Source organism: Vulpes vulpes, chromosome 6, assembly GCF_048418805.1.
Source record: "Vulpes vulpes isolate BD-2025 chromosome 6, VulVul3, whole genome shotgun sequence".
Lineage (NCBI taxonomy): Eukaryota > Metazoa > Chordata > Mammalia > Carnivora > Canidae > Vulpes > Vulpes vulpes.
Window position 1 is genome coordinate 45,684,198 of NC_132785.1, and position 12,704 is coordinate 45,696,901.

At 43.2% G+C, this 12,704-nt stretch overlaps 1 protein-coding gene across 1 annotated transcript in view; it reads right to left on the reverse strand.

Annotated features, from left to right (window-relative positions):
* ABCC4 (ATP binding cassette subfamily C member 4 (PEL blood group)) overlaps window positions 1–12,704 on the reverse strand; it is a 246,631-nt gene that overhangs the window by 41,064 nt on the left and 192,863 nt on the right. The window contains exons 22-25 of the mRNA XM_072760858.1: window positions 9,238–9,357; window positions 7,945–8,055; window positions 6,893–6,993; window positions 5,433–5,624 (exon numbers count right to left, since the gene is read on the reverse strand). Coding sequence (XP_072616959.1) covers window positions 5,433–5,624; window positions 6,893–6,993; window positions 7,945–8,055; window positions 9,238–9,357 — 524 coding nt within the window. The remainder of the gene's footprint in view (window positions 1–5,432; window positions 5,625–6,892; window positions 6,994–7,944; window positions 8,056–9,237; window positions 9,358–12,704) is intronic.

Sequence of the window (12,704 nt, forward strand, 5' to 3'; positions counted from 1 at the left end):
TATTTATTTTTTGAAGAGCAAGAGCAATCAAGAATGAGCACTGGGGGGGGGGGGGCGGGAGAATGAGCACTGGGGGGAAGGGGTAGACAAAGAGAGAATCATAAGCAGGCTCCACACCCAGCAAAGAGCCTCCATCTTAGAACCCTGAGATAATGACCTGACCCAAAACCAAAAGTTGGACACTTAGCCAACTGAGCCACCCAATCACTATAACTTTGTTTTCCTCAACATCAGTTTGATTCCAAACATTGGATTCACTTTCCCCATTACATCTTGCTAGGAGTACACAATAACTACTGGCTTCCTACTTCCCACTTCTTCCCACCATAGTCCCGAGTGCTGACTTCTCAGACTGATCATCTGTAGGATAGCTCTGTTACTTTCAGACTGTCCCAGGAAGCCCCACCTAAGAAAATGTCCCAACTGACTCTCCATCCTTTATTGCTGGAAGTTAGCTTCCCTAGGATAACAAGGAAGTGGTAAGGATTACAGAAGCAAGCATGAGCTACATACCTAGTCATTCACTTCCCCAAATGCTCTGTGGGTGCCTGATCCTTCATTCACTGGATCAAAGCATTGTCTTTACCGATGCTGATCCGACCACCAGGAATGCTCTTCCCAAGCATTTCCACGTGCTGAGATCCTACACTCATTGCACCATGTCTATCTCAAATGCCAAATTCCTTGTATATGATCGTCTTGTTCCCACACATGGGCTTCTCCCACCAAGTAGAGGTACATTCATCATCATTTTCTAAACTTTTGTAAAAATTGTGACCACCTGCTAGCTTTTCAGTAGCCAATTTTATACAACTTTCCTTGTTCTTCTGGACTGCAGGATCTGTAAGAGGTTCACCTTTCTTTTATATTTATTACATGTGGTGTCCTGTGTCAAACAGGCATCCTGTACAGAATTGAGACTTTAAGTGATGACAGACAAATTTATGGAAAATTGATTACCATGCTGTTGAGGTATAAGCTGCGTAGAGAACAGACATGGCAAACGGATACTATAATCATAAATAAAAATGCAAAAAAAAATACAAATGCAAATGGCAGACAACAACTTCTCCAGTGGAAGTGGTTATGGCCATGTCACACCCCAAAATAGTGACATCTACTATTGTTGGAGCATCTGCTTGGCACCAGTGATGGTCCTGGGGGTCACATCTTGTTGAAACTGTACAACTATCGAAGACCTATTACTTTCTTCTATCAAAAGATCAGAGGGAGGCTTAATAAGACAAATTAGCCTGCTTGAAATAACAGAGCCAGCAAGAGGCAGGTTGGTACTCAAAGCCATGTCTACTAGCCCCTTTTACATTCTGCCGATGGCCTCCTTATGCATGAATTACCGGGAGCCTTATTACGTCCCTCTGGCTGGCTAGAAGAAAGTGGGGACAGGTATGGTGGCTATCAAGGATCTGGCCTATTCTACAAATGCTACTGCCTGACATTTAAAGCAGGATGTGAAAAAATAAGAAAGAAAAGAAAAAAAGAAGAGAAAAGCAAGCAAGCAAGCATGATGTGGATTTGGGGGAGAATAACGAGATAGGTAGAACAAAAGAGCCAACATCTCTGAGCAAAAAGGATACCCATGTTCCGGTGGGTGCATAGAGACAGAGTGAAGAGAGAACCTGAAGCTAACAGAGCCAAAGGAAAACAGGCCACACAGACCTACTGCCCTGCTTGGGGCAGTGAGACTCATTGTTCATCCCCTAAAGTGCTAAAAGGGCCTCAAATTTATTGCTGTGCTTGGCATTTTCAGATTCCACACCCCAGCAGGGTCCAGTCTGCTACAATACCAAAAGCCCCTGTGAGAAGGGGGGTGGTGGTGGTGGTGGTGGTGGTGATGCATATAGCAGAAGGAACGCTCTATCAGTGATATAGACAGTGCATAAACTGGGAGTCATATAGAATGAAATTAGACTATTAAATTAATAACTTGCAAAATACAGAAATAAATCTATAGGGTGGTGACAGAGAAATTTTGAGTGTCATGGTCAGTCATAAGGGTTGGGATCACTCATGAGCCCAATTTTAAATTATCAGAGGATATTTCTTAGAAATCATGAGTGACAGTCATCCAAAACTGCCTATGTGACATAGAGGATTTTATCAGGGTGGGTGGGGGGCATGTTCAAAGGCAATACAGACACAAGAGGACAGGGTGGGCTTAAGAGTCAGCATTTCTGAGAAGCTCACAGTCTGGGCAGTGAGGAATAAAGAAGTCAGCAGGGGAAGTGAGAGAAAGGAGAGGGTTTCTGAGAAGATATTATGTTTAAAAGTAGAAAATGTAGGAAACTAATACTTTTGCACATTATACCAAGGTCTAGTACACATCTGTAAAAATGTATTATCCAAGTAATAGCTCTGAGCAAGGAAAAAAACAAACAAACCAAAATCAATCTACCTCTAGACCTGGAAAATGCTTTAAAATGGCCCAGTACTCTCTAAAATGATCAAATCAACCACAAAATCATCTAAATGAAAAATGCAGCTAATGTTTAGAATCTAACTAGGAAGACTAGTTTATCTTTATCTCATTTTGGTTTTTTATTTTGTACTTATTAATTCTTCCATGAATTAGAAACCTGCTTAGAACCTATTACACTTTCCTGCTCCTAGAACCTATTACACTTTCCTGCTCCTAGAACTTTGAGGAATCAGGACAGCAGAGGAAAAAGAAGGAAGAGAATGAAGGACCGCTTCTGCTGTGTTGGTGCATTCCCCCATCAGGAGTCTGGGACAGTCTACCAGGATCATATGCAAACCCAAAGGATGGGGGCAGAGGTGTCTGCAAATAACAGGCAGCGGGTGGGTGGAGAGGAGATAAAACCTGGGATCGACACAAGCAGTCAAGTCACTGCATGATTCCAGAGCCTGGATATAATCGCTAGTTACTAAACAGAGCAGAAGGGGACATTGTCAGTTGACGGAGACACAAATTCCAAGTTACTGTTGTTATTCTAACTATCTCCAAATTCATTTCTCTGCTAACATTGTGGAATTGCAGATAATCCTATATTTTCAGGGGATTTAAGATCGAATATTACAAACCTGCTACATTTCTAAATTGTACTACACAGTTTCGTAATTCACAGCATACAGCCTCACGGGAAATTTAAGATGTGCACAAATTAAGAGCATGATGTCTAGAATGTGCGGTCAGATGGACACATGGTCTGCATGTGTCCAACATCCTGGACAGTGCTGTCGGGGACAGAACCTCATCAGGAGCTACGATTAACAACCTCTCGACGGGTGCGCCCTCACCTTCTCCCAATAACTACACTAAGGTCCAGAAATGGTATCAGTAGCCAGCATTTCTCACGTGACTTACAAAGTGACTCCCTGGCTTTCGTCTGGGAATCACGTTGAACAATTATTCCTTTGTGTCACAAGGGAATACTCATTAAATTATGGCTACAATCCCCAAAAGGGGTCGGTGTTAGAGAAGGAAGGAATAGGTCATAAAGTATTTGACACAATTCAGTAACGGGCTGTTTGCAAGAGCTGCCTGGGATGCACGTATGTTTTTGCGACTGATTTGCTCACGTCTGGGTATCACTCATTCACTATTCCGGCCCACAGGCCCTCAGCACCCATGACGTGCTCTGAAGAATGCCATTTTCAGGGGAACATAGATGAAAACGAGCAGCCCCAGGGTACTGAGAGATACAGAACCCCAATTACAAAGCAGGCTGCAAGTGCTACTTTTTTAAATTTTAACTTTTAATTTCCTAATAGTGGTAAAAAATGCATATACCTAAAAGTGACCAATCTATCCATTTCGTAGTTGTATAATTTAATGGTGTTATGTACACTCACACTGTTGTGCACTCAGTCTCCAGAATTCTCCTTGCCTTGGAAGACTCAAAACTCTGGCTCCACTAAACACTAAATCCTCATTCACCTCACCTCCTGGCACCTGGCAATCATCATTTTACTATTTGTCTCCATTGACCCAAGGAGGTCAGAAATCTCATGTAAATGGAATCATACAGTATTTGTCCTGTTTTGTCCTCAAGCTTATTTCATTTACCATAATGTCCTTCAGCAGTTTTTTCCATGTGTCAGAATTTGCTTCCCTCTGGGTAATGTTCCATTGTATGGGCGTATACATTTACCCAGTCATAAACTGATGAACAACTTGGGTTGCTTCCACCTTTGGCATTCATAACGCTACTAGGAACATAGGCATACTACAAATGCTGTCTTAAGAAAATATTTAAGATGGTATGGAAGAATTAAGAATCTCCCAGAGGCAGATGAAGAGTGGACTAAAAAATGCAGACTTTCACCAGCCAGATAACAGAAGGGATGGGCCTCTTGAGGCAGAGGGGCTGTGTGGCCATGATGGGAATGGGACAGGGAGGAGAGGATATTTTGGAAGAAGCTACCCAATACCCACATACGAGTTTGTGCGAGGGCGCCTGGGTGGATCAGTTGGTTAAGCATCAGCCTTGGGCTCAGGTCATGATTTCAGGGTTCTGGGTTTCAGCCCAGAGTCGGGCTATATGCATCTCTGCCTCAGCCGCTGCCCATGCTCCCTTTCTCACTTTCTCTCTCTCAATTTTTTAAAAAAAATCATTAAGAAATCCAGGTTAGAGAGGTAAGCAGGGAAAGCACTTCCTACAGTCTTAACTTTCCTGGTTTCACGACCCTGGTCTGGGTTGAGGGACCCAAGCTGGTGGATTTAGACAGTGGCAAGTCCAGGTCATAAACCTCTCAGTGGTCTCCTCCATGTGTCATCCCCTGACCCCTTGGGTTTCCTTTCATCAATTTTGACCAAGTCTCTGGGCTCCTCACGGTCTCCCGAGCCCTGACTGGGTCAGAGATTCCACGCTCTTCTCTGGTGGCTGAGAGGTGGCCATGCTGCTCCAGAGTTGGTTGACTTGGGACCTTGCTATGGTTCTACTAGCAGCACACACAGACCAGAAGCTATCAGGATGCCCCAGAAAGATCAGATCTGTATTTCAAAACAAAACAGTCCATGGGAGAGAGGACAGGGGAATATGCTTTACAGGAGGGCAAATCTATGGAAAGGGATGGTGACAGAAGGCTGTAAATAGAGGATTCCATGGGGAAGAAAACAAGGATTTGAGAAATACACAGAAATAAGAATAGTTAGGAACTAGATATCACAACGTTAGTGATGAGGAGCTAGGGCTGACTTCTAATTCTCAGGCATGAATAATTAGTGTCCTGGGTCAGCTGACCAACCACGAGGGAGCTCACAACACGGGGAAAGTAATGTTGGCATCGCTACTGCATGGTCAGTTTCCAAGAAAGACTAATGAACAAGATCACCTGATCTCATTTATATCCACACAAGGTGCCCCCTGACCCATTCACCAAAAAGCCAACAAGCAGATGCAGTGTTAAATCTTTTGCCAAAATTTTGAGGCAGCAAAATGCTTTGAACAAACCTTTTCCCTTGATTTAATGAGTGCGGTCAGGTGCTTCAACACCAGAGGTCCGTCTAAACTATATGTGAAGTTCACATTATCAAAAACAATCGTGCCTTCCTGGGGCCAGGTGGGTGGAGGTCGTTTCTGGTATTCCCAGGGGGCTTCTTTCTCAAGGTCTGTATATTCCATCACTCGTTCCACTGAAATCATCTGAAAGACATAGGACATATCATGGATTAGGAATGGAGGCTCTCACAGGTGTAAAGAGATGATCAATGAAATGTTCTTACTAGCTGGGTAATGACATGTCAGCTCTCAATATTCCCAAAGGACAGGAGAAGTATGATGAGGACTTGAGGATTTACGACTCTGTTTGCAGTCCTAGAACATTTTCCCTTATACCTATTTCTGTCAGCATTACATTCAAACTAAAAGAATTACCATTAGAAATTTTTAGAGAATGAGAGATTTTCTATTTGTATTTTTTCCCCACTTTTCACACCTAAAAAGAAAAAGAAGGGTTTTGTCAAAGAAAGGAATGCTTGTGGCCAACAATCCAGAATACAGAAGAGTTAACCATTTTAAGGGAGATGAACTGGATAAAGAATCCAATCTCATTTATTTTATTGTTTTCTCCTAAAGATTTATTTATTTATTCATGAGGAAGAGGCAGAGACACAGGCAGAGGAAGAAGCAGGCCTTCTGCAAGGAGCCTAATGTGGGACTCGATCCCAGATGTTGGGATCACGCCCTGAGCCAAAGGCAGATGCTCAACCACTGAGCCACTCAGGCATTTCTCCAATCTCATTTTAGTGATTAGTCACTTTCTACTCTATTAGAAGAGCATGCTGGGAAGATTTTTTTTCCCCACTGTTTTTAAGAGAAGGTCCAAATACTCCCAAGAAGAGATCATTTACATACTAGCTAAGGTCTCCTAAACAACCACCCCAATACCTTTGACTAACCCATTTCAAGAGTGAACTTTTCTACCAGAAAGGAGTGTCATCAGCAAATTCAGCTGCTCTGACACATTAAAGAAGACATGCTAACTTGGCAGGGGAGGGGAGGGGGCACAAGGGGAGACATCTATTAAACAAACAACCTCAAAAACACTGAATTCTTCTTTTATCAGGAATGAGGAATTACCCATTAAGACACAAAAATAAACAGGCCTCTAAGAAATTAGCTTCTATCCTCTCCAGGATTTCAGAACGTCCCTCCTACAGAGAGAGACATTCATTACATTTGAAGACACTGTGTGGTGAATATAAAACCTGCTGACATAGCACACAGAAGACTGAGAAAAAGATGTATCTATTTTATTTTACGTTAACCTTAAACAGATGGAAGAAGATCTAAAAAACTTGGTTAGCTGTGATGTAAAAATAACGGTTTTAATATTTTACATAAGAAGTGCTTTTATGCCATTTAACAGCAGGGAGACTTGAAAAGGCTCAGAACGTTAAGATAAACATTACCATATTCTCCACTTCGGCACTTTGCCTGACGGACCACTGGAACATCCCCATGAGCGTGAGGGCGTAGGACAGTGCCAGGCCAACCTGCCCGGCATCTACAGCTAACATAGGAAGAAGGAAAATATGGTTAGTCCCATTCTTAACCCCGAGCACAGGTCCTTTTCTCACTTTACATAATATTTAAATACTTTGGATATAATGATAGCAATAGTTACACCCTTATTATCTGATGATTGAGACCATAATATAATAGAAAAATCACTATCAATTCAGAAGGACTATTAAATGAGTTTAGTAATCCCAACAGGATTGACACACACCTGACAGTATTACACAGGTGAGAAAAAATGTCATCATTGAGACTCCCAGCATTATGGTTCCAAGAACCCCATTGCCTAATTTCACTTTCCATGGCCAAAGCAACCATGGCTGTAAACCACTAAAAAAAAAAGGCAATGAGTTCTAAGAGCCACTGCTTTTGAATCTAATCTACTATAGTCACTGTTCCATTATTAAATATTGTGATTCAGTGTTGTTACGAAGGAAAAGGTAGGGAGTGTGAATTCATGCCACACACACCAACACCTGCTCATGTGGTACTCACCTGGCAAGACAGCATTCTTTCCACCTGTCTATCTTTCTCAACCAGTGTACCAAGCATGTATTACCAAGAGATCGACCAAGAGATCGAAGTGGCCCTAAAGTTAAAACCTAAAGCCCTAAACTGGACAAAAAGCTTAACAGAAAACTCATTTCTCTCCTCACAACTACGAGATGCTACACCAGGAATAAACAGAAAGTTAGCTGCTACATAGGCATGATGCTTGATTTATTCAGAGATAACAGGAACTCTCGGGATTCAAGTCACTGCTCTTCATAGACTACACTGCAGAATCAAACCCAACCTGACACCCAATAAATGCTTTAATGCAATACATTAGAACATAAGAGTATATGGCATTAAACAAGGTGGCAAGATTTTAATTTAATAACTGTAAACGCAGCTATAAATTGTAATCATACCACAAATAGTTATTCACATCTGTACTTACTTTTTGCCAGAATCAGAGACCCAAAGGCAACAACAATGACAAACATGGCACAGATGGCATCCAGACGCACAGCGAACCATCGGGACGTAGTCAGAAACAAGAACCATGCCTCTGGATTTGTGAAACATGATGAGAAAAATGAAAAACTCAGAAAACCATGTTAACTACTTTGCATGGTGGACAGCATTTTGCTTAATTGAGCTACAGGAGATTCCTACAAAATATGGACAGGAAGGTTGCATACCTAAGGAACCTGAAGGTTCCAAAAAGCTAAGTTTGGACACAAGACAATATATGGTATGAGTAGGCACTGGCACAGTGGCTTTGTGGGAAGCATGCATTGAAAAATTCAACCCAGAAGTTACAGATAGAAATAGGATAATTTAAAAACATGGGAAAATTCGCTCATTAGTTCATTTCTTACAGTGCCAGACCTCAACATGAAGCTTGTCCTCACATGTGGTTTACTGTTCCAAGTTCTCTAATAACATAAAGCACAGGTCCCACTTTCTTTCCAGCACCTTCCATACTTACTACAGGGCCCTACAAACAGTGTTTATTCTGTAGGATCCAGTATCTCAAGGATCACCTTTCTAAAAGTATCAACATGTAGCTTTCAAAATGCCATCTTATCTTCAAAATATGATAAAGATGGAATAGATGGGAAAGAATTTTATAAACTTAGCAGAAACTGCAATTTCTACATAGCAAAAAAAAAAAACCTTACTGAAAGAATAATACATATCAAAGGAGTAGCGGATCTGATCCTCAGGAAACTGACTTCCTCAGCAATTTCTGTCACCTTGCATGCCATGCAAAAAAGAATTGGCAAATGACAGCCCGTGCTCCAAGAATGGCCCACCACCTGTTTTCATAAGTAAAGTTTTATTTGAATACAGACTTGGCCATTTGCAGATGTACTATCTTTGCCTGTGTTCCTTTTATAAAAGCAACACTAAAGAGCTGTGATAGATAATATGGTACACAAAGCCTAAAACATTTTCAAAAAAAAGTTCACTGACCCATGCCCAAAAAGAACAGAGAGCTCCCGGGCCTTGTTAATGGAAGGGCCAGGCAAGCCACGGGGTGGGGGGGAATATATGCTGTGACTGGGGAATGGCAAATAGCAAGCACACAGGAGACTCTGAGAGCAGCCATGGCCTAGGGGAGGGGATGCTAAGGAAGGGTATAGGGCTAGGCTAGGGGGAGATGGAGAGAGAGAGATACTGACCAGCAGGGCCAACAGAGGGAGCGTATTGCATTCTTTGAAACCATTTCTAGAAACATACAGACCTGAATGCAAATCCTGGTGTGCATCGAACAGTTCCTGAAACCTTTCTTCTGCTTTATATGCCCGGATGGTCCAAAGTCCCTGGAGAGAGGACGATAAATGGGAGAATACCGGACTCCGGCCTGGAGAAGCAGAAACAGAATGTCTGTGAGGCTGAATGTGGGGAAACCAGCTGCTTGCCATGCTCTGCAGCTACATATGGCCCAGAACACAGCATAGCCAGAGCTCTGCGACAGGCTGCCTGGGGAGCAAGGAAGGATGATTCTCCTGGAAAGGAAAACACATGCCAACCCTCAACCTCCTGGTCACAACATGCTTCAGGTTAATGATTCGAAAATGGAAGTTTCTCTTGAACATTCAAGTTCGAACCCTGGCTAGATTCCCCTCAGACAGAGCCTCCTTCCATAACTCTTCCCTCACAGCCCTCTGGGGAGGAAACTCTGTTTGGTATACTCATTTTTGAGTAGTAATGTTCTTGAATTTAACTCTGCAAAGAGTACTCACCACGCTGAATTATGACTGGTTGTCCATCTCCACCTTCAACTATTGACTCAGGGCTGGGATAAAGTCAGCATATCCCTCAATATATAACAGGTGAGTGACTAGTAAGATAATTAGCCAGCCAACCATCTCCCCATGCCTGCTGTTGCGCCAAGAATCTCCAGGGATAGTGGACACCCTGGGTATTGCACTGCGCTTTTGTGCCCACAGGTCCTGTGCAGCCATGTCTCGGCTTTGGGGGGAGAAGCTGCCCTGCTAGACTAGACACATGGTGTTTGGAGGTCACTGTGTGACACAATCGTCAATCACTCATCTAGAACCTGACCACCAGTTGCCATTCCGTTCTGAATAATTTCATGTCGGTTTGGGGCCTGATGTCCTATGACCAGCCATCTATTTCCCTGCCATCTCTTCTAGGAGCTGACGGACTGTACGCACCAGGGTCTGGCTCCTGCATATCAGGAAAGAAGTGGGCTACAAGGCGCTGGGCATCAGGCAGGGGGCCTTGACCAGCTGCTCTTGTAAGGGGCACAGCTGTGAGCCTGGGACCTGCTCTGGAACGAGGGACTATTTGTGCTTTATCAGCAGGTTAACACTGAGTGACCATGTTGTTGCCTCTGCATGTGCTAGAGAAGACATGTTAGTAAAAGCGCTCAGTGTACAGGAGAGGGCAGATCACTTATCTCATGAAAGGCTGCAGGTGTTTTATAAAATGATGGGAAAAAACAATTCAGGGAAAACCTCAAAATAACTTTGGAGCCTGACTCCTCAGCCTAGCATCCGAAGGCTGTGTGAGGCTGCAGTCCATACTTTTGTGCGTGTGGATACTGCATTTGCGGAGGGGATGCTGGGTATAAATGTAGAGACACAGAACCTCCTCTAAGAGATTAGAGCCCAAGGCTCTTCAAGCAGGGAAGGAGAAGGCTTTCCCATGGAAGATGGGAAGCGCTGGGCTGTGGGCCTCTTTCCTGACTGGCCCATCTGACCAGGGACATGCCTATAATGCTGTTTTAAGGAAAAAACCTTCTTTTAACATAGCCATGACCTAACATTTCCCCTTGTATCTACTTTAGACAAAGAGCCTTCAGTGACTTGGTGGCAGTTAGGATGGTCTAGTTGTACATTTGTGCTCTAGCATCCGTACAATCCTCTCTGATTATACTGGGTAACCTTTATTTCAATGCATTCTAGCTTCCTTTAAATTTGTACTTTTAGGGAATGAGTTCGTGCTCCAAATAAGAAAGTCTAAAAGCTCTGAACAGGCCTTCTTGGCACTCCTCAGAACATGTCCAAATTGGCCCCAGAAAACACAGTTAATGTGGAAAAAGGGTGCTTACCAGGAGGACTCAGGAGAGTTCCAGGCCCATGACCCAATCAAAAAAGTACCACAAAGCCAGCTCCAGAAAGCACAGAGAACTGAATAAGAACCATGTTCTCAATTGTTGAGCAAAAGAAGGGACATGAAAAGTCTAACTACAAATAGCGTTTCTGAGAAGGAAGGAATATGTGGCTATTCACTCCAGTAGAGTCCTTGAATGAAATGCTTCAGTGTGGCCATCCTAACTGGCTTCCCTCATGAGATTAAGGTTGTGGTTGATCTCCTCCAGCAGGGTTTCGGGGTAGGGGTGACTTCAGAAATCAGGGATGGTCCCAGCCTTGAATACCAGGGAACTCAGAGAACACATCACTGACTATACCTCCGACCCAAGAGTGACAGTAGGACAGCAGGAATCTGTACCTGGTAAAAACTATCTTGTTTCCTTTACACCCCACTTAGGATTGAACAGGATGCTAGGATAAGTAAACTGGAGTCTTTCAAAGAAAATTAACTGGCACAGAGGATAATGGAGTGCTAAGCCTCCGGTATATTATTCTCTTTCCCAATACAATGTCTTCTTCCTCAAAATGACAGCTGCCTATCCTGAAGTAGATGGCTACAGTACCCATGGCATTAGCCAGAAGTGACAATCAAATGCAACTGTACATTTCACAAGAATGACAGCTATGTGTCCCAAGGCCCTGAGGACTCTATGGGATTGCAAACCCTCCCCAAGAGAAAGAGGGCAGGGAACTGCCACTAGGACCTAGTTGACAGCCCCGCTATAGGTTAACATATAGGTTAGGTGAGGCCTGCTGATAGTTATGTTCTTAATTCTTCAAGGGTCTAGCATCTTTCCAAGTGGCCAGAAGAACTTTAGAAACAGCAACTCAAATGATCCTCATGATGGCCTCGGAGGGCAAGGGCTATTATATATTAGAGGACAAAGTAGGCAGTAAGATGAGGATCACTGGCTAAAATGAAGTGAATTAACCCCAACTGATAGAACTGGGGGTCTGACCCAGCTCTTACTCCCAAGGCTGTGCTTTTCAATCACTGCCACAGTGTTTCAGAGGAGGAATAATCAGGTTAAATCAAGATGCCAACCTGTGACTAAATGCAGTTTTCTCCAGGCTTTGCAGTTTACATTTAGGAAACCCCAAAATCATACTTACTGCATATCCAGCAGCCGTATCTATTATTGGACCGGTTATCAATGACCTTTAGTTGAACAAAGTCCCTAGAAATCTGGCATGAGGACACCAGCTGACTTGAGCTTCTATGGTCTGCAACAGTTAGCACATGGTTAGCCATCCCCTGCGATGAGCATTGCAGACATTACTAGTTGATCCGTTCCTTACACACAGAATGTGGATGTGGCCTCATAGACCAGGCAGTGCCAAATGATGACAGCTAGCCTGAAATATGCAATCAAGCAGATCCGGGATTTATGGACTGCTCTATGACTGAACTGTGCTACTATACTCACTTTTGGAAAAAAGGGAAACCATTATCATCAACTGTACATTTGTCATTAAAGTGGCTTAAAGGTCGGCCTGAGGTTTCAGAAGCATCTAGGCGGTATGAACTGAAAATCATCCTCAGAACTACAACAGTCCTTTCAAAGCACAAGGAGGAAGCAGATTTATG